The sequence below is a fragment of the Zalophus californianus genome, chromosome 9, assembly GCF_009762305.2.
Source record: "Zalophus californianus isolate mZalCal1 chromosome 9, mZalCal1.pri.v2, whole genome shotgun sequence".
Classification (NCBI taxonomy): Eukaryota; Metazoa; Chordata; class Mammalia; order Carnivora; family Otariidae; genus Zalophus; species Zalophus californianus.
Window position 1 is genome coordinate 22,121,678 of NC_045603.1, and position 23,020 is coordinate 22,144,697.

General features: G+C 36.6%; 1 protein-coding gene across 16 annotated transcripts in view; it reads left to right on the forward strand.

Moving 5' to 3' along the window:
* Positions 1–23,020, forward strand: part of ANKS1B (ankyrin repeat and sterile alpha motif domain containing 1B) — a 1,105,044-nt gene that overhangs the window by 496,598 nt on the left and 585,426 nt on the right. For all 16 annotated transcript variants that reach the window (XM_027592180.1, XM_027592182.1, XM_027592181.1 and 13 more), the window contains one exon: positions 434–614. In XM_027592180.1, coding sequence (XP_027447981.1) covers positions 434–614 — 181 coding nt within the window. The remainder of the gene's footprint in view (positions 1–433; positions 615–23,020) is intronic.

Genomic DNA, 23,020 nt, shown 5'->3' on the forward strand with positions numbered 1-23,020 from the left:
AACTGCCTTAATTATGCTTTCAATGTTGCAAGAGCTCTTTTATTATTAGAGTCTATATCCTCAGGGTCTGGCAAATGCCATATGCTTAATAAATGTTAGTTAAATGAAAGGTGACTTAGAATTGCAACTTTCCAAATTGATTATTAAGAGAAATTCTATGTACTGTATTTGTACAGTCTTCTGGGGAAATCTAACAAAAAGTCTAAGTTATTTTATCCACTATGCCAAAATATTTTTTCATTAAATAATTTTTTCATTATTTAATTCATCAAGGGATTATTTAGTGTCTCTCTGTAAAGCACAATATATATGTTAAGTATAAAACCCAGATAGATTAACTGAAAAAATCATCAGTTAGATTAAATCAATTGGGAGACTGGGCTGAAGATGAACATGATCATATTAATACTCTCATCATGCTCATTTATTTTAGCCTAAGCAACGAACATCTATTGTGTCTTCTCTGGATTTTCATCGAATGAATCACAACCAAGAATATTTTGAAATCAACACATCTGCAGGGTGTGCAAGCTTTACTTCCAGCCCTCCTGTTAGTCCACCCACCTCTTCTGTTGGAACCACAGAAGTCAAGAACAAGGGAACTGGCCATTCAGGTAAAACAGTTCACTTTATGCAGCTATATTTTTGAACCTTTAAACCTAAAGCCTTAATGAGATAGAGGGATTAAGAGGAATCTTCATCTAAATTGCAGGGTTTTTTTTTTTTTCACCTACATGTATAGCAATGTAGGGCATTATAATTTTTGTCAGAGTGTGGATATAATATTCTTTTTGAATACATTAATGGCCTTTCAGGTATTACATATTAAAGATGATGACTTAACGCTATTATGGTAGTGAAATAACCAGAGACCGGGAAATGCTCTTCTTCCACCGCTATTTACCCTCTCCACACAGTGGTATCAACTCATCAATATACAACTTTATTAATAGCTGCTTTGAGGCTACCGAACTTGTATCAACCTGGTAAGATTGAGTTGGATGGTATGGCCTAAGTGGGCTTTCAATGTACTCAAACCAAGGTGAACTTGGAGAAGAGAAGTGTGAGGAAATAGTGCGGGGGGTAAGGGGAAGATTAAGGAAAGTAACCACAGTCACTAATAATACATGTCACCCAATCAGATTTGCAATGTTACCTTTCTTGAAGGGCAAGAATCTAATAACTGGTAAGGCCAAATGATAGAAATATGAGAAGTGAGGCCTAAAGAATCTCCTCCCCTTATATTAATTTAAAGTAAGTGAACTATTCTACTACTTTCCTTTGAAGAGATATGATTTTAAAATCCACTAGATATGATTAATATGATTTTTAGAATCAGAAGGTATCATTTATATGGGTATTCCATATAATCTTTGTTCAAAATGAGTGTATGACTGTATAAACATATACACCGTTCTTACGTCTTTTACTCTGAGTGTACTTTTAAGAGCACTGATACAAACATTCCAAAAATACAGGAAGAAAATTATTTCCCCCTAAGAAAACTAAGATTTTAAAAATAATGGAAGTGGTGACATTGATATTCTATGGAAGCTATTATCTAACCTTTTCATGGCAACCAGAATGATATTTATAAAATGCAAATCAAAGTATGTCATTATCATGCTTAAAATAATCAGTGGCTTCCCACTGAACTTTGCATAAAATCCAACTCCTCACTATGGCCAATGAAGCCCAGTGTAACCTAGCTCTGACCAGCTCTAAAAAAAAAAAAAGATTTTATTTATATATTTATTTGAGAGAGAGAGCACGCACAGACGGGGGAGCGGCAGGCAGAGGGAGAGGGAGGAGCAGAACCCTGAGATCATGACCTGAACCAAAGGGAGACAGTTAACTGACTGAGCCACCCAGGCGTCCCTCTGACCAACTCTTTAATCTAAACTTGAGCAAACTCACCCTGGCCCACGCTGGCCTTCTCTTCTAGGCATTCTAGTCTTGGGCCTTTTGCCCTTTGGTTCCTGCTGCCTGGAATCTGTCTTCAAATTTTTATGTGGCTAAGTGTCATTTGGGTTTTGGTGCAAATACACTTTCTCATAGAGGCCTGCCCAGATCACCTTATCTTGAGTAAGGCCCTCAGTATGATGACAATTATAATAACAAAGATGCAAAAAGAATAATCATAAATATAACCAATACATTTTAAGCAAAAACTTTAATACTATATATCATATACTATTTTAGGCATTTTATGTACATTAACCTATTTAAATCTCATAACTGATATATGAATTAGGTGTTATTATTTGTAGTCAAGGAAACAGAAAGAGGATAAACCATGTTTCAACATTGCTCTTGTCACTTCTGTCAAATTATCCTGTTTTCCTTTTTCCATATCCTTATTTACTATGTAAAATTACACTGTTCATTTGTTTCCTTATTTATTATCTTCTCTCCTTTTTCTAGAACTGTAAGGTAGAATGGATGGATCTCTGACACTTTGTAGGCACTGAAGTCAGGCTACCTAAGTTTGTTTACTAACTATTGGACTGCACTTCTTACCAGCTAGCTAAGACTTAACCTCTTTATGCTATTATTTTCTTAGCTATAGAATTAAACTAACAATTAATTATATTAACTTATATTAGCTTCTCCTATAGAGTGGGAATGCATGCAAAGTAATTAGCACGTGTCTGTCACATAGTTAGTGCTCAACAAATGTTAGTAACTGTTAGTGGGAGTCATTATGAAATTCATGAAGCCTTGCACTCACTGAGTATGAGCATTTATTTTATGTCTGCCATGCACCAGATTCATTACAAGAGGAGGGAATGGGATCTGATTTGTGAATATAAATGGTGTATGGACCCCAGAAAAGGTTCTGCATATATAATTATTACTCAACTAATACTTACTTGAATGACTAGTTCCAGATTTAAAATTCTAAAATGGGAGGAATGACAAGTCCTCCAATATTTGCTTTAGGAAAATCTGAGATTCATTTTAGTTGGTACACTAAGTGGTTTTTTTGGATGATTAATTTTTGAATTTTTTCAACTGTCCTTTGAGGTAGGTAGAAATTTTATTTATTTAAACAAAAATTAAGAGTGAAAGAAGTGATGAGTCTAGTCCCAAATCTCTGACCACTAGGGGGAGAGGATAGAAACACACATTTTACTGCTGTCAGAACTTCAGTGGTACCGTCCAAAAAGTGTGAAGAAATTGTAACTTGTCACACATCCCAAAATTGGTATGTTCAGATCTGACCTTTGAATAGAACCAAAATCTAACCTTTTAATGGTTGAAATGGTTTCAAACAGCATGTTACTATGGTTTCCTAATGTAATATGTCACCTCCATGTTACATCAAAAATTTTAGAATAGATTGATATTTAGTAATAGTGTGGAAGGACAATGCTGATTTGTTTTACATTAAAAACTAAAACTTTTAATTTTATAAATAAAACTTTTAAGGCAGGTATTTATCAACTTGAAAAGTAGCATTCGTTATTTTATATATAGATGGTTTATTATACTTTGTATTTAAAAGCCTGCACATATGGGACTCCTGGGTGGCTCAGTCAGTTAAGCAACTGACTCTTGATTTCAGCTCAGGTCATGATCTCAGCGTCGTGAGACTGAGCCCTGTGTAAGGTTCTGTACTGGGCATGGAGCCTGCTTAAGGTTCTCTCTCCCTCTCCCTCTGCCCTCTCCCCACCTCTCTAAAATAAAATTAAATAAATAAATAAAAACCTGCACATGCAGGCACTACCACATGGTATACATTGAAAGAGTGTGAATTCCAGAGTTAGTTCTGTCACTGATTGGCTGGATATTTTTCATCAAATCACTTATCTTCTCTGAACTCCCATTTGTTCCTCTGAAAAAGGGAAATAATATCTACTCTTTGAGTGCTTTTAGTAATAAATGAGCTTATTTATGTGAATATATTTTGTAGACTATGGAAACTAATATTCTTCTTTAATATTTTCATCATTGTTGTTTAATATTTTTTCTTATTTAATATTATTTAAAATCTACAGTAATCTTAAGATGGAAATAGCCTAGATATGTACATAGGTCTGTACTTATAGTAGCTGACCTTTTCTTAAATTAAAAATATAATCTAAATTATTAGATAAATCTACAGTTAATTTTATAAATGATTACATGCACAAAAGAATTAATCTTGACAAAATGTTATTTATAGAAAAAAGAATAATATATCCTCAAAAATGAATCATAGGGGCACCTGGGTGGCTCAGTCATGATCCCGGGGTCCTGGGATCGAGCCCCTCATCGGGCAAACTGCTCGGCAGGAGGCCTGCTTCTCCCTCTCCCACTCCCCCTGCTTGTGTTCCTGCTCTCGTTATCTCTCTCTGTCAAATAAATAAATAAAATCTTTTTAAAAAATGAATTATATATTGTAAAACAGTTTGAGTAAGTGACCCAATGATTTTATCATAACAGACATTTCAAAAGTAGCCTGAATTATAATAAAACTTCCTACTTGTAAGGCACCGTCTTATATATTCCAAGTATCAATTTATGAATCATCAAAAAAGTTGGTTAAAGTGACAGATATGTGGAGTTGGACACACTATGGAGTGATATGAATAGATTTGCATTTAACTAGAAAGATCACTCTGGTATTAAAATGTAGTAGATAGATTTGAGATGAGGTTAAATTGGAGGTGGGGCGAAACAATGTCATCAGCAATGGAAAGATGTAAATGGATTTGAGAGATACAAGGAAACCATCAACAGGTTATGATAACTGATTGGATGTATGATGGTAAAGGGGAAAAGTTCAAGGAAGCCTCTAAAGTTTCTGGTTTAAGCAGATTTGTCAAATCAGACTGCCAATCCCTGAAATATGGAATATTTGTAAGTAAGAAGAGGGGTGCAGATAGATCATATAGGAAATAATAGGCCATTATAAGGAGTTTGGCTTTTACTCAGAGTGAAATGAGGAGTAAATTCAGGTCTTTGAGAAGAAGAGTGACATGATCTAACTTCTGTCTATGAGGATTACTCTATTGTGTTGTGAGTGGACTGAAGAAGGGGAACAGAGTGGAAGCAGGAAAGCAAGTTAAGAAGTTATTATTGTATTGCAGTAAGATGAGAGATGAAGACAGCTCAGATCAAAGGTGAAACAGTAGAGGTATAGAGAAATGGATGGATATTAGACACATTTTTAAGGTAGAGCCAGTAGGATTTCATGGTGGAGTAGATGTAGTATATGAGAGAAAAAGAAATAAGGAAAACTGCAAGATTTTTGTCCTGAACAACTGTCAGAATGGATTTATTATGATCTGACACCTGAGACGTTGTCAGAAGAGCAGGTGGGGTGAACACGGAGAAATACCAGGATGAGAAGCCTACTTGGTATCTGAATAGATGTGTCAGGCAGCAGCTGAAGGTCCAGTCTGAAGATACAAATGTGAACACCATCACTATATAGATGATATGGCATTAGTGTAGATAGAAGACCAAAAATGAGCTCAATTTAAGAGTGGATAAAAGGCAATACCAGCAAAGGAGATTGAGAAGGAAAAACCTGTTAGGTAGGAGGAAATCTTCTGGTGAGCATTGTGTTCTGAATTCAGATGAAGAAAGAGGGAAAGAGTCATCAACTCTTTCAAATGTATCTAACAAGTTGAGTAGGATGAGGACTGAGTCAGAATTGACTAATGGATTTAACAATGTGGAGGTTACTGTTGACCTTGTCAAGAGCAATTTGGTTGAAAATGATGGGGCAAAAGCCCAACATAATGGGTTTAAGAGAGAATGGGAGGAGAGGACTTAAAACAAATATAAACTACCTTTTCAAGAAATATCTTCCGAGGAGAATTATAAAATTGCGATGAAGGAGGAGAGAGAGTGGGTCCTATTAACCAAGAAGAGAGATTGGCTTTAGACAGGATCATGAGAAACAGGCAAGAAAGATGCTTCCACTGTGGGTACAAATGCTGGAAAGGGATCCATGTGGTGAGAATCTGAGGAATATCTGTTCTGATAATTCTCTATTGAGGAGAAAGCAGCAGTATCAGTTGAGATGAAAGAGGGAAAAGGAGATGTGGAGGTTGAGGAAAGAGAAGAAGGAATGAGAGAGTTGTTTAGTAGAAAGAGACAGTGAATGGAAAAGGGAGATATGATAATTGCCTGGCAGCATTAGGAACCCATTTGAGGTTCATGTTCATGAACTTAAAGTTGGATTAGCCACGGTGGTTCTGTTTTTCTCCAGCTCAGTTCAGATGAAGGAACACAAGTGCACAGTTTTCAGAGAGCTGAATTTTACATTGGGTTTTTGTCAGATGGGTATATTGAAGAACAAGGAAATATGAACACAAGAGAATGAGAGTAATGTTTGACCATAAAATTCAAGATGGAGAAGTAGGAAAGAGAGGGTAACAAGGGAACAAGTAACAGTGAAAAATCAAAAGGATCATTGGATTGGAGATTACAGTTGGGTCAAAGAATTGCTGAAGTCAAGGTACTAAAGAAGTGGGGTGGAATGATAGGTGGTTCAGAGAGGAGGATGCACAGGAAACTGAAAACAATTATAATTAGAACACTGAAGGTGAGCAGCTGAGTTAGCTTCTCCCTTTACAAAATAGCCTTACATACTGTAGTTAAATCAGTGCAATTTTTTAGAAGAAATATTCGGTATAAAGAACCATGTTTATTTCTACATTGATCTCCATTCAAAATATTTAAATTAGTCTTTCCATTTATTTAACGAATTATGAAATAAGTGAACTTTATCTAAGTTCATTTCTTCTGTACTTTGTCCCACTCTTACCTGAGATGCTAAGACCTCTTTTGTTGTCCCATGGCTGCTTAGGGCCCCCTGAGAGTGGTGATCTATGGAGGATCGCTCCTTTAGGGAGCTTGTTTTCCTCTTGACCACCATGCATCTCCTTCTCATAGGAAACTTTTGAATGACCAGAGAGCCCTTCTGATAAGATATTTCAGTCATTGGGGTACCCCTAATGGTTGTCAATGTGTTCTTTTTGCTCAGGTAGCAGGTTTTTTAAGATAGAGGCAGTGAGAGGTGGTAGAATTCTGCATCTTTTTTCATCTGTTTTTTTAGAGAGAGATAGAGAACATGAATGAGGGGGAGGTGCAAAGGAAGAGGGAGAGAGGGAGAATCTTAAGCAGGCTCCATGCCCAATATGGAGCCCCATGCAGAGCTGGATCTCACAACCTGGAGATCATGACCAGAGCCAAAATAAAGTCAGACGCTTAACTGACTGAGCCACCCAGCACCCCTAGAATTCTGCATCTATTGTTTTTAAGATTTACTTATTTATTATAGAGAGAGAGAGCATGAGCAGGAGCAGCAGAGGGAGAGAGAGAGAGAACCTCAAGCAGACTCCACACTGAGCACAGAGTCTGATGCCAGGCTTGGTCTCACAACCCTGAGATCACGACCTGAGCTGAAACCAAGAGTTGGCCACTTAACTGACTATACCACCCAGGCACCCCTTCTGCATCTATTTAAAAAAAAAGTAAAGTAGAGGCAACATATTTTTTTGGATGGATCGGATATAGAGTGGAGAAAATGAAAGAGACCAAACGTGTGACTCAAGGATTTTTGGGCCCTTCTGACCATTGGAAGAATGGAGTTTATATTAATTGAGATGAGGAAGCTCAGTTTAGGACATTTAAATTTGAAACATTATTGGATATCCAAGTAGATAGGCAGGTAGATAGTTGAGACAGTGGGGTAGGGCAGGGTGGGAGGAAGCTACATGATAATTTTAATTTTAGCAAAAGTAAAGGATATCAGTTTTGAAAGATTGAGAAACAATGCCTTACCCAAAATGAGGGACCTGTGAGATCTGAATTCCTCAGTGAAGATATCCTGGACAGGTGTGTTGTGAATTACTGGGGAAAAGGAAGCTGAGAATCACCAACTGTAAAGATGTTTCCACTTTATGAAAAATTGTATCCAGAAAGCTCTACATATGAAGAATTTTGTGGGCTAACCCCTTTGGGGACTTTCTAAGGAAGTTAACTACCCTAGGTAACTATCTCCAGTTTTGTTAGTAGTTTCAACCCATCACCTCCTGCTGAAGAAAACTGATGGGAGGGGGGATATCTAAAAAGTGTAAGGTAGAAAAGTGCTTCTTCCCAAATGGAAGAAATAACAAAAACAAAAGCTTCTAAGTGCTTAGCAGCATAGGATGCTTTTCTGCAAGGGAGAAGAAACATTAAAGGAGAACTAAAATTAGAATAGAGAGGGTGGCATGGACCTTTCACGCTGCTTGGGGATTGCCAGAAAGACAAACGAAGGCCTTCCTTTTAATTAGTTCACACAGACTGAAAATAGTCCTCCTGAAACTGAGACAGTGTTATTCCAGCAGCCACTGGACATGGGCATCTGAGTGGGTCTTTGGATTCCAGTTGGCATGAAGACCAAAGCCAGGCTGCTGAGGGGCTCATTAAGCTCCATGCAAGATTTACGGTGAGCCGATACAGAGGAAGTTAATGGCTAGTGAGAATGATGTGTAATTATATCTTCAATGTTTATTTCCTTAAAAATACGCATTTACAAATTATCTGAAGTATTGATTTGTTAAATACAGTGCTTTCAGTAGACCACAATTTTAGGTAGCCAAAAGAAAAGCTTTTTATCTCAAATATTATATATGTAGTAGCACAAATATATTCTTTTTTTAAGTTATTTTATTTATTTGAGAGAGAGAGAGCGAGGGGGAAGGGCAAAGGAAGAGGAAGAGAGAGAAACACAAGCAGACTCCATGCTGAATGTGGAGCCCGATGTGGGGCTTGATCTCATGATCCTGAGATCAGACCTGAGCTGAAAGCAAGAGTCAGATGCTCAACCGACTGTGCCACCCAGGTGCCCCTATAATTGCAAAAAAAAATATTCTTATCAGTTCTTGATAAATCATAAAATGCCTCTTCTACACTTTCTCTTTTCCTGTTTCCCTTTGGGATCTCATGACTTTTCTCCACTGCCTTTCTGCACATACTGCATGTCACATAGAAGGCAAGATATAGGTTAGTAGATGCTTGACACACCAAAAAAAAAAAAAAAAGAAAGAAAGAAAGAAAAAGAAAATATTGACTATATTTAAGTACTTAAAAATATGAAAATATTTTACATAGTTAGATTTTAGGGTAATATGGCTTAGTGCAAACAATCAGGTAAGAACTTAATCTCAGTGAAATTAGTTGAAATAAGACTATTGATTTATTTGGGTGGCATAAAATAGATATAACTCAGAGTGTGGCTGTGAGACTATCTGAATGACTGATATCATGCAGGGGTTTGCAGAGCTTTGCCAGAAAGAGTTGGGCTCTGAGAGACATAGAGGAATTAACTAGGCCAAGGTGGGGTGGGAAGATTATACTCCAAAGGAGGACTAGCATATTGAAGAAAAAAAAATCCCTGTGGTAGAAATTAACATGAAACTACAGGTTCCAAAGAAAGGGAAGAAATGGCAGGAGCTGAGTCCATAGAGGAAATAAAGGGCCAATCATGCAGGGCCTTGCAACCATGTTTAGGATTTCCGTCTTTATCCTAAGACCAAAAGAGACCTAGGAACAATGACAAGTCGTTGATAGGCTGATAAGCAAGGAGAAATGATCTAATTTACATTTTATTGTCTGATGGCTCCTATTTTCTCTATGAACTAGACGCAAAGTCATCCTTGGTGAGGGATCAATGAGGGCAAAGACTGAGGAGAGTGGAGAAAGTTTAAATTATCTTTTTGTCCAAATTCCTAACAAATGGTTAGTATGTGGGCCCTGAGGGCAACATAGGAGGGATAGTAGGGTGTGGGTAGTCTTCCCAGTGTACCTACAGCTTGTGGGTGATATATTTAAGTCAAGATCATTACCACCAGGTCCTGCTCTTTTTGACTGCTTACCTCAGCTCATCTCTCACTAGTAAGGTGGACCAGCTACTACAGCCACGTCTGCCATCTGTTCACTCTGGCCTCTGTTGCAGTCACTTCTTTCCTTGCCAAGCTGGCCCCATGGCAGCCTATTTGACTTTCAGCCCAGATGCCTCTGAGACCCCCTTTTGGAGGCTACTGGAACCTCTGGGCCTCATTCATAAAGACAATAAGTAGGGCTCAGAAAAATTTAAAAAGACTGCCAGTTCATACCATGCAGAACTACCAAGTTTAGTCAGAAGTGGCCATGCCCAGAATATAGATGGGATTTGGAGCCTAGGTCTCTCTTTCCTTATGTTCTCCCAATACCTATTATATTACAGGCTTTCCAGATAAAGTTTGGAAAGAAAAGTTTAGGACACACATGTAGAACTATTTTTCTATACCCCCTATCTCATTCAGCCTTTTCCTTCTTAAAATTTCTGAGGCTTGTATGTCCTTCCTTTTCTAGGCATTAAGTCTCCAGTCTAGGGCTGGGGGAAGAGAGGTTCCCAATGAACAAAATTTAAGAATGGAAATATATCAATATCTTCTTTGAAAAATACTATCCCTATTACATTGAGCCAGTGCCACTAAATGAAAAATACGTGAATGTAACACATGCTTAATTAATGTAGCTTCATAAATGCTTAGTAACCGTGACCATTATTATTATTTGTACTGCTGTTATTACTGTAGGTTTAGGCAACAAACAGAGCCCAGACTCTAAGAATTCAGTACAAATGCAGAGCACCCAGGTGCTAGGAATCCAGCCAAGCAATCAGAATCTTAAATCCACAAAGTTGCTTGGAACTGGCAGGTCAATCTGCTGATGAGCAGAATTAGAATTTCTGTTTGTTTTGTTTTATGTGTTCTGCAGTGTGAGGGCAGCAAAAGCTGGAGTTGTGTTACTGCTGGGGAAAACCAGACTTCTACAAGTGCTAATCTATACAAAATTATAGCAAAAACAAGAGAGCAACTGTTCCGGAGAGTTTTTGTGTTAAAAATTTTTTTAAAAAAATTAATCTTTTATTAACTCAATTTTCTCTTGCCTTTACCTTCTGTTAATTTGTGTGAAAATACAACTGCTTTGTTAGCAGAATTTTCTTCGCGATTCAGGTTCAGTGCTGCATATATCTTCTCTCTAATTATCTTGTCTACTTTAGTTTGCTTGATAGATTTTCTCTACCAGACTGTTTATATCTCTTGAAAAATCTCCCTGATATCAGTTATATTTGTGTGATATACAGATGCATGATCATTATAATTAAATATAATATGGTAGAAGAAAAGGTAACTGTAATTTTTTTTAATGGAGGGAAAAAGTTCTTTCCAGGTCTATGCTATGGACAAATCCCCTCTCTATCTTCAATTGAAAACAATTTCCACACTGCTAGAACTTTTTCTGAATTCACATCTTCTATCTCTACAATCTTCTCTGGGAGAACATTTTCTCCTTTTTTTCTCTACATCTTGTCTATTTTGGGGTGGTACCCTGTGTGGGGTCTACCTGGACCCTAGCCATTTAAATGCAGGCTTCTCTTTTATACATCATGACCTAAGTGAGCAAGCCCATGATGGAACTTGTTCCATATATTCTCCCAGGTAACTTCCTACCTACTTGCTGGACCAGTTGTTCCCTGCCTACTTGGCTCTAGGCTTTAGAAATTTCAACTTTTCTACTTGACTCATCATGTCTGTTATTAGGCAGGATTCTAAGATGACCCCATGATTCCTGCCCCCCTTTGAGTATGTATGCAGCCCTGGCCAACAACTGGATTGCAGCCTGCTGAGACCCTTCTCGGAGGACTGATTACGACATGCTCAGACTCCTGACTCATGTAAACTGTGAGATAATAGATACATGTTGTTGAAAGACACTGTTTTTTTGTGATTTGTTATACAGAGGCAGAAAATGAATACAATGTCCAATGTTCCCATGGTTTGGGAGAAAAGGAGACTGTCTCCATCTTCTCTGGCCCCAAAGGAACTTCCCTGATCAGCACTCATCCCTTGCTCTCATTAAGATTATAGACATGGTTGAGAGTGAAAATTTTCTCTTCTGAAAATTATCTCTTTTACCCCATATCCCCAAGCCAGCTCAGTTAATGCACTTATGCATTATCTGTAATACCATTTTCCCCCAAAATAATAGTTTTTATTTTAATAGGTAATAACTAAGTTGTAAAGCTAAAGCTCTGAAAGTGAAATCTTATGACATAAGCCAGAGTGGGAGAGTATATTAGGGATCATATGAACCTGAAGTTCTTAAATTTTTTGATGTTTCCTCCCAGATCTAGCTTTTTCTTAAAGTTAACAGAGTTCATTTTTTAAGCATATATCTGATCATGCCACTTCATTGCTTAAGAACATCTTCTATCTTGTCACTGTAAAAGAATGTCCAAACGCCTTTGCATGTCCAACAAAATCCTTGATAACCTGGCTCTAATTTTCTATTTATTTACCTCTACCCAAATATACCATGCACTCCTAAGTACATTGTTCTTAAAGCTCGTGGTCCTTGATTCATAGAATACTCTTCTGTTACCTTGGCATCCTTCCCATCTAATTTGCCTGGTATACTTTAACTCTTGTGAGGAATTTGGCTAAGGGTGACCTCCTTTATGAAGCTTTCTCTGACGATTCTTTCCAACAGGTCTTTCATCCATGTGCCCCCCTAACGCTCTTCACACACCTCTGTTATTAGATATTTTATACAGAAGTATTTGTTTAGATGTCTGTGGGCTCCCTAAATGCAGGGATCATGCCTCAAATAAGAAGTATGTATCTCCAGTGCCTAGCATAGTACTGACTTACAATAGATGCTCAATAAATTGTAAATGATTTAACAACTGAATATTTGCTTTGTTGGAGTTCTACTATCTACTATGTACCTTTTTTCTATCTACATAATAAGACTAGACCAGCTTTTCTTTAAACTACATTGCTTTCTCCTGAGCCATGGAGCCCACCTTTCATTGGTTATTTTATAATATGCCTCAGAGAGAAATGTCATTTTTAATGTAAATTTTTGTTACATAATGGGTCTGATTTCACAGATGAAAAGATAGCAGTTATTTACATTGAGAGGCTATTCAGGTTTCTTATATAATTATAAAGTAGTTGACCCAGCATTGCCAGAATCATTAATATCACTCTAGAAAGCAATCTATCTGACAATGTGCACTAATTTATAATTTCCTTCCCCTTTTTATTTTAGTAGACTAATGTCCGAGGCTTCATTTTAAAAATAACAGTAATAACCTTAGTGATCCCTCTTCTTTCATAAGGTCAAAGCCAGGCATAGCATGACTCTCTTTTTTCCCATTCCCAGAACTGATATTTTTCCTCACCTCTGCTTGTCCTAGTTTCTTCATTAGCCATGTGTGAGGTTGAGAATATTGTATTAGGACCTGGAGGCTTGAGAATTAGAACTTACAACATATTAGTGATGATCAGAATCCAATGTGCAGAATGAATACCTCTGACAGAATTCTAACCTCTGGCAAGCAGTTCACAGGATCTAGAGGGAACTCTTATTTGTGTATGTATACAGGATTTCCATAGCATAGTTCTTCTTACTTAGAAAAACTAATATAGTGGAAGGCAAATATGCTGCAAAGAATCAACATTTCTTCCAGAGCCAAAGATGTAATTTTTGTATTATCTACCCTTTCAGATCTAAAACAGGCCTATTGTATGTCTATGTTCTTTGTATTGGCATAGTCTGTGTTCTTTTTATTAACTCTGATAAGCAAGAGTTGACTATTTAAAGCTAATAATAGATTTCAGATTTCCTTCTGGAAAGCACATAGCACACATGAAAGGAAGCATTATTAACCAAACAAATCTTTCAGTTCCTAATGATTAGCATTTTTGACAAGCTGTTGTCTTAGATGAAGGATTTAGATTATATATTACATAATTTCAAAGTATTTTGTATTTCTTCTTGATTTGAGTATCCAGTAAATAGTATTCATCTTTCTATCAATGTAAAGGAGATCTTCAGCTCTGTTTTAGTCTCCTAGTCCACTGATGTGCTGTATAGGCCATTAATTTGCAACTGGGTTTTGTTTCTACTATTAACTATAATCCTCTGGGACAGGGTAACTACAATAAATAATATGTCAAATTCTCTAAGCTAAGTAGTTTGCTATTTACTAGCAATATATTTGTTCTCTGAAGTTGCCATATAGAAAATTAAAAATAGAATATCACATTCAAAATAAACCTGGACCATTTCCCCATACCTCATATTTGATATATTCACTTTTAGGCAATTATTAGCTGTTTTTTAAAATAATCTTAAATATATTTATCTAAAACCAGATCTTTATGATTTGATAAGAACCCATGTCATGTGTTCATTATACTATCTTCGCAACCTCAAGCATATGAGCAATTATGGTTGAGGCCTTAATTATTGGTTGTTTATATATAAAATGTAAAACTACATATAAACGCTCAACAAAAATTAGTTTTATTATCAAATTTATGAATAATACTAGATAAAGTTCATTTACTCATTTAACAAATACCCATTTAGCACTTACAATGTACTAATGCCCAGTCAAGATACTGGGTATGTAACAGTGGGAAGACATGGTCTCTTCTCTGAAAACCTTTATGGTATGCAAGTAACTAAAGTATAATATTATTATATTAATATAATATAATATAAACTTAGGAGCACATAAATCTGCCTAAGACTGTTAGAGATGGTTTCACAGAACACATAATACTCGTCTTATGACTTGAAGAATTTATCAAATGGATTTTGAAGTAACATGGTGAAGAAGGAAAGGAATAAAGAAAGAGGTAGAGAAAGCAGAATATTTCGAACCAGAGAAATTTGGACCTAGATCCTTGTTTTGCCACTTTCTATGATCTTTAGGTAAATGATAACCTTTCAGAGGTTCATATTATTTCTTTTGAGATAATATAGATGACCATACTTAGCATAGGACTTTGCACATGGTAGGGACTCAATAAATATTGTCCCTTTGCACCAACTATGAACTTCTTGTAGATAGATATAGTATCAACATTTTAAAGATGAGGAAAGTAGGTTCACAATGGTTAAGGAAATTTGCTTAAGATCACACAACTAAGTAAGTTAGTGGCAGAGCCAGGATTAGAACCTGTATCTTCTGACAAAACTTTTCCCAATATGCTGCAAGAAGGATTCCAGGCTTTTCCCATGCATTTAACATTTATTTGGCCAATAAACATTTCTTAAGTGTCTATTAAGTGTCAGACGTGTTCCTATACCCAGATGAATCAGTGGGGAACAAATAGACAAAGTCTGCCTTCATTGAGCTGAGAGCCCATGAGAGAAGGCAGACTTTATACCAGCAATTTCAATAAATCCTAATGAATGTTGTTTTGATCACATTTAGGTGCTCAAGGAAAGTGTGTGGCAAGAAGACTTATTCTAATTGAGGTGGTTTGGGAAGTCCTATAAAGGGGGGGTAGTATTTTTGTCAGGACCTAAAAATGAGCAGGAGTTATCTGGACAGGCAGGAGAGATTTTTTTCCAAGCAGTGGAAGGTTTGGCAAAGATTAAATGAGAATATGGTATATTCAAGGAATTGAAACTGATCCAGGATAGCAGGATCAGAGAGCATGAATAAAAGAGTGGCAAGAGGTGACTCTATAGAGATTGACAGAAACAAAGCTGTAGAGGGCTGTACAAGCCATCTTAAAGAGCCTAGATTTTATTCTAAGGGTAAAAGGTGTTGTAATTTCTACACTGCATAAAAAGCCTGACCAGAGGAGAAAATTGGGTCTAAAATCTGACACTGCTTATCCCAGAGAGGGAATGGTTATCTTTTTCTTTTTTTTCCTTTTTAAAATTTATCACAAAGGCCCATACAGGTTTGCTCTGGCCATAGTGGGAAACCACCCAAGGTTTTAAGCAGCAGAATGATATCTGATTTGCATTTTTCCTTGCTCATTCTAGCTGTGCTGAGGCTTCTCTTAGAGGGAGCAAGACAGGGTAAGTGGGACTTGGCATAGGTGAGTCAGTGGCAGCTTAGATCAGAGTTGTAGCTCTGGGGAAGAAGAGAAGTGAGAGATGTTTAAGACATAGAATTTACAGGACTTATGATTGACTATGGATCTAGAGGGCAAGGAGACAGGAGGAGACAGGGATGTTCCTCACTCTCCTGGCTTGAGTGGAAAACCATAGGAACCTCAGGTACAATACCTAAGACTTCAGTGTTGAGAAAAATTTATTGGAGTTAATCAGTGGTGGGAAGGTGCCCAAATCAGCTGAAATAGAGGACACAATAAAAGCATTTAAAAGTCCTTTGGGGCCAGCAGGCATGACATTACACTTAATTTTCTTTTTCTTTCTTTGTTGGAAAAGCTGCATCCCTTTGATACTTGCATTTACTTCCTAAACCGTTGTATATTTCCATTTGGCTAAATTCGTTCTACAGGGACATTAGCTGTTACCGGACTTTAGTTTTTTTTTTTTTTTTAAAGATTTTTTATTTATTTTTTAACAGAGACAGCAAGAGAGGGAACACAAGCAGGGGGAGTGGGAGAGGGAGAAGCAGGCTTCCCACCGAGCAGGGAGCCCGATGTGTAGGGCTCGATCCCGGGACCCTGGGATCATGACCTGAGCCGAAGGCAGACGCTTAACGACTGAGCCACCCAGGCGCCCTACCTGACTTTAGTTTTAATTTAAAAGGGGGGAAAAACTGTAATTATGAAGAAGATTGGGCATGTGGGCACCTGATTCATTTCCCTGGGTGGCATCATGACTCACCCTCATTAAAGTAGTTTTGCAGTGCAATGCCTGATGCCTTACCGGTTTTGAATTTTCTCTGCCCTGTATGAACAATAAGATAAGTTTCTCTCATGGGTCATTCGGTGCTCTTCATCTCTACTATGAGTCAGATGTTTTGCATTTCAAAACATTATCCTGCCTACAATTTCCCTCTTTATAAATTATGCAGAAAACTTCTACCAACAACAGATTCTCATTTACTGACTTCTTAGATTTGTATCTATAAAACATGTTCTAGTTGTTGTGCTATAACTTAGTGAGCAGTTTTATGGTCAACAGTAAGGTACCATGCTATTTGTTTTATCATCACTGTCTAAATATTAAGGTGCCTCATTAGATAAAAACACAAGCATCTGTAAGTAAACTCAAATACTGATGATTAAGTCACGTGAAAAGCCTTGCCTTCATCCTGTGTCTTCATCTAGTTACAGAAGATTTCCTCCCTTTCACATTCGACCTCTCAGAAAAAGTTGTCTACACTTCCTGGACTCACTTTCTCATCTCTCAGTGAGTCTTCAAACACTGCTCCACTTTTGCACTGAAATCTGTTAAGTTCCCCAGGATTGTCTCTTCCTAAATATAATGGACAAAGCCTTTATCTTCTTTGACCAATCTGCTTCACTTAGCTTGTGAAACACTCTCTGCATGTTACTCTGTGATACCACACTCTCCTGGTCTTCCTTCTACTGCTCTAGTCTCCATCTTGCTCTCCCTTTGTGAGCACCCCTATCTCCACCCACTCATACAATACTATTCTTCAGGGTTCTAGATTAGTTTCTCTTCCCTTATTCTACAGACTGCCTCTGGATGATCTCAGCCACTTAACATGGCTTTATTGCTCAATCATCATCAAAACTATGATGTTCCTCATAGTTTTATCTCCAGTCCAAACTTGAGTTCCAAACCTCTAAATTCATCTTTCTCCTTGACCCCTGAACTTAGATGTTTCACAGATACTTCAAAGTCAACTGTCTGTGTTAGTTTCCCAGGGCTGCTGCAAAACAGCATCACAAACTGGGTGGCTTAAAACAATAGAACTTTATTTTCTCATGGTTCTGAATGCTAGAGGTTTGAAATCAAGTTGTCAGCAGGGTCATGCTACCTCTGAAGACTCTAAGGAAGATCCTTCGTTTCCTCTGCAGCTTCCAGGTGTTGCTTGGCTTGTGGCAGCATGACGCCAGTCTCTGTCCTCATCTCCTCATGGCCTTGCCTGTGTTTCTATGCCTTTTCCTCTTCTTGTGAACACACCAGTCATTGAATTGGGGGCCCAACCTAAGTGTCTTTATTTATTTGTTTTGTTTGTATTGTATCATAAGCTTCATGATTACAGAAATTATGTCTTTCCACTATAATCTCTGGCACCTAGTACAGTGTCAGTAAATGAATTTTTGCCTAATAAATATTTATTAAAAAGTAGTGTGAAGGAAAGAGATAAAGCAATTAATCAACAATTAATCAGCAAGAACTAATCCAAAAAAATTAGAAGCAAGCCAAAATAAGTTTAGGTGTGAATTTTTAAAATGTTCTAAATGTAATTTTTTCTAGTCAATGTACTAACAAATACATTAAGAATTAGTCAAACCTTATTTTAAGCTCATTCAAAACTTTCTTCTATAGTCTAGCAAAAATCCTGTGGTTCCCACAGATGCTGGAAAATACAATTATATTTCCCATTGCCTATTTTTATAACTGAATCCTTTCACCCTTCTTTATTAATGAAAAACTATCATGGGATGTGATATTGTTTCCTAAATATTTCTTGAACACATCTACAAAAAGGACAAGGGTAAGCAATCACTAGCAGTCTAATTACAAAAAAAGGAAAATTAAAAGAAAGAAAAAACTATTTATATCTTAACAAAATGTCTCCAGACATCAGCCTGAAAGAATGAAAGAAAGCACTATTTGTAATTTATATCTGCTTACTTTTAAAACATTTAGGCCTCCATACATATATAACTAGTATAAGCCCTGACTGAATATTTAGGCAACCTAGAAGTTGAAAGAGGTCAGACATGCAGGGTTGTATCTACTTTGCCTACATTAATAAATTTTCTCCCATGGGAGAATCTGTGGTAGACCCCTGTGCTTGTAATTATTGAAAATGCCCTAGGTTCAACTAAATCAGACTAAGTCATATAGATATTGATGAGAAGAAAAGTGGGAAGTGCCTCACTCTCCCACAACATTCATTATGTAGGCAAATAAGGATTACTCTAGGGAGTTAATTGTATTCTTTGCAAGAAGGCAAGTCCTCAAAAGAAATTCTGTCTTGGCATTTTGCTCTACTTTGCTTTAGTGCTACTTGATGTTATTAAATTCACACAACTTTCAGAGCACATAATTATAATATTCACTAATTAAACAGAACAAGTCAACCAAATGAGATTTAGTCAGGAGAATGTCTTGGCATAACCCAGTGGGTCTGCTTAGATTTATTGTCACCAAATTATCCTAAGTAGACACTAGCATTCACAGCTTAGTATTTATTCTTCTTCTATTTTTACTTCATTTTGACAAATTCAAGGCAGAGGATTCTAGATTTACCGTATTATGTGGGGGCCTCTAGCTATACTTATATAACCACTTCTAAGGCCTTATGTAGCAACTTTCTTCACTCAACAGGATTCATTTTTGAATTCTGAGTAATTTTAGAGTAGTTAAAATGGTTTCCTTCATTTTAACAATAAAAGTTGTCATTTTCAATTAGATTTTTATAGGTAAAATAATCACTATTATTACTAAGAAATGTTCTACATATTTTGCATATATTAACTATTTAATTCTTAAAACAGTAGTATCTAGGTAGATACTATTGTCACCTGTGATTTACAGATGGGGAACTAAAGCACAGAGCCTTTAACTGACTTGCCTACATTTATATAGCTAGAAAAGAGTGGAGTAAGGATTTGCTTCCATACATTCTGACTCAGGGTTTTTACTCTCAACCACTATGTTATCCTGCCTATCAATAACCTTATAATATCATATTTGTAATATGCTTTAAAAAATACATACTACTTTTGCTAATTATAATTGTTATTAATTCATATAAACTAGATCCCTTATTTCAGCATTCTGGAGAGTTTAAGGAGATCTAGAGATACAGACCTTTTTTTTCAGATTACCCCAATGCTGGCAGTATTTGACTATATTTAGGAAGAAGCGGCTAGTTACAGAACTACTTTTTTCCTTTATTCAGTCAGTATTTATGGAGCACTTCTTTTGCTTTAGTCACTGTTAGGCACTAGGATACAGACATAAAAGTCTTAGTCCTTACCTAAAGGGAATTCAAAGTCCAAGAGTTTTGCTTAATGGAGAGATAAAATAGAAATAGTATCTTTCAGCTTGTTGCTGACAGAATGAAGGGAAGAAATGTCTGGTGCTTTAAAGAAAGGGATAAGATAATATGGCAGCTCTCTGATGAAATGCCATTGATCTATGCATCTCCCTACATTGCATATACCATCTTGATGACATGTGTCTTTTGCTTAGAGCGGTCCTAATGGATTGTCACCAAGTAGACCCTAGAACTGAGTCAGGTAGTTATGTGTCAGACACCATGTAGGGGTCTTTCCCATGTATTAACTCATTTAATTTAATCTATATGCTAATTCTTTCTTATAGGTGTTATCAACAATTAGTAGATGGAAAAACAAAAAGATTAAGTGACTTTCTGTGGTCCATGGTGATGAATGATAATAATAAAAAAGGATTCAAACCTATTTTGACCCGAAATTTAGAGTTCCTGAGGGCAGACAGCTAATTTTTTTTTAACTTATGTACAGACTCAAACAAACCTGCATAATGAAGGTCCAGAATCTACAAGTGTGTTCTTTTATTTAAAAAAAAGTGAGGGGTGCTTGGGTCGCTCAGTTGGTTGGTATCCAACTCTTGATTTCGGCTGAGGTCATGATCTCAGGTCACAAAATTGAGTGGAGCATCGGCCTCCCACTGGGCATGGAGCCTGTTTGAGATTCTCTCTCTCCCTCTCCCTCTGCCCCTCCCCCGCTCACACTCTCTCTCTCTCCAAAATAAATAAGTAAATCTTTTTAGAAAATGAAATTAAACTTAACATCTTTTTAATTTAGAAGAGGTATTTCAGTTACCATTGCTGTTTAACAAATCACCCCAAAACTAAATAGATTAAAACTACAGGAACTATTATATTATAGTTTCAGGACAGGCTTCTCTGGTTGGTATTATTTCAGAGTTCTTATGCAGTTGTAGTCAGATGGTAACTGGAGCTAACAGTGTGGGGCTGGAGAAGCTGGAAACTGGCCATGAATCTCTCTCTTTTAGGTAGTCCCTGGGCTTCTCCATGAGGTCTCCCTACATAGGCTAGCTTGAGTTTCCTCAAGGCATGTTGGTCTCAGGGCAGTTGAATTACTTACATGGTGATGCAGGGTTCCATTGCTTGTGTTCCAGATGCAAGGTGGAGGTATTATTGCCTTTCTGATTTAACCTCAGAAGTCATACAGCATCACTTCCATCACATTCTGTTGGTTACAAGTGAAGCTCAAATCTACCCAGATTCTTTGGGAGGGGAATTAGACTCTGCTTCATGGTGGGGGAGTGGCAAGATTCTAGATGAACATGTGAAGTAGGGGACATAGCTATGGCTATCCCTATAAAATACAGTCTTCCACAGTCTACCCTCTAACCCAACAATTCACACCCCTCCCACAGGCCAAAAATGCTCAACTCTTCCCAAGATCCCTCAAAAGTTGCATCCCATTTAGCATTAGTCTCAGGCTGAGGTTTGTCATCTAAATTAGGTCTGGATACAGTTGAGTCTCCTTAGGTAAGATATCTTAAACAAAGCACTTAAGTACCATTCCTCTTGGTCAGAAGTCCTGTGACCTAAAGAGACAGGTTATCTGCCACCCGTATAGCTATCATATAATGACCATACAAACATAGATTAACCACAGTAGACACTTCCATTTAAAAAAGATGGAAAAGTCATCAGTCCATAGAAATACTGAATTCCAGCCAGGGACATGTTGCCTGTTCTGTGAATAGGGTTCAGTTCTGCTCCCTGAGAGTTATGGCTCCTGGCTCTGCCCTCTGGGTGCTTATCCCCTCTGAGTCATTCTTTCTTTTTATAATAAGTGACCTCTGTATAAAACTAAATAATCTTCTGAATTTGATTCTTGCCTATACTAGTTCTAGGGACCAAAGTCTTCCTTACATTTTGTACAGTCCCTATTCTTTTTATTTTTAAAATGACAATGGGTATCTGACAAGAAATACATTTTTACTTTCATGAGACTGTTGTCAATCTTTAGGTACCTGTAGAAACACAAAGGGAAAATATCAATGGCAATCTACTTTATTGACCACTTTAGTTTATTAGTTTACTAGTTAGAATAACTATGCAATACCAACAGAGAAATATGTCCTTTTTTAAAGTTGTATCATATTTTCAAGGGTAGTCTTTCAGGAATTTCAGGACAATTATTATCATGTTACATTAAGAGGTGACTTTTCTGTCAAATAAGTACTTGTAACTGACATACATCAGAGCAGACTTTTCTGATTGCTTTAAAAACTCTGTAAAAAGAAATGAAGCAGGTGTTTTAAAACTGACTCTTTTATGAAAAGGTCATAATGCTGATACTCAAACCTTCTGTGGTTTTTAAAAATCAGTATTTAATCAACATGCTAATATTATTCCAAATAAAAAATTACTTATTGCAAATACTTTTTAAAATTGTGATCAGGCCTAATAAGCTTTATTATAGAGAAAGTAACTTGGTTTGTCCAGGATTTTTTTGGTTTCAAACTGAAAATTCTGTGTTCTGGGAATGTCACCCCAGTCACAGGTCACTTAAATACATGTTGCCATACATACACAAAATACAAAACAAAACCAAAAATAAGACTATGAATATGACTCATAAAATTTCAAATTTAAGTTAAAGGGGCAAGAATTGAATTAATTATACTGGTTATAAGAGTATAGTGTTTGTACAAAGTCTCTTTAAAAGAAAAAATTCAGTGCTGCTTAATAATATTTTGATATAACAATAATCAAAATTTATCTTAATAATAAAGATACTTCTGTAAAAATTCTTCATAGCCATATATACTTAGAAGATGATCTCTAGGGAATAACTAGTCATTTGTACAAAAATGTAGAATTTATGCAATTTATTGAACTCACCCGTTCTTACCAGCGTGAGTAAAGTAATATAAGTCCTGAAAGGGGGGAAATGTAAATAAATATGATAATACATAAATAGGTAAGCACAAATTGCACATATATTTACATTTATATTGATATTAAAACACTGTTCTCAAACTTTAATATATATACAAGTCACTTGAGTATCTTATTAAAAAATATTCTGAC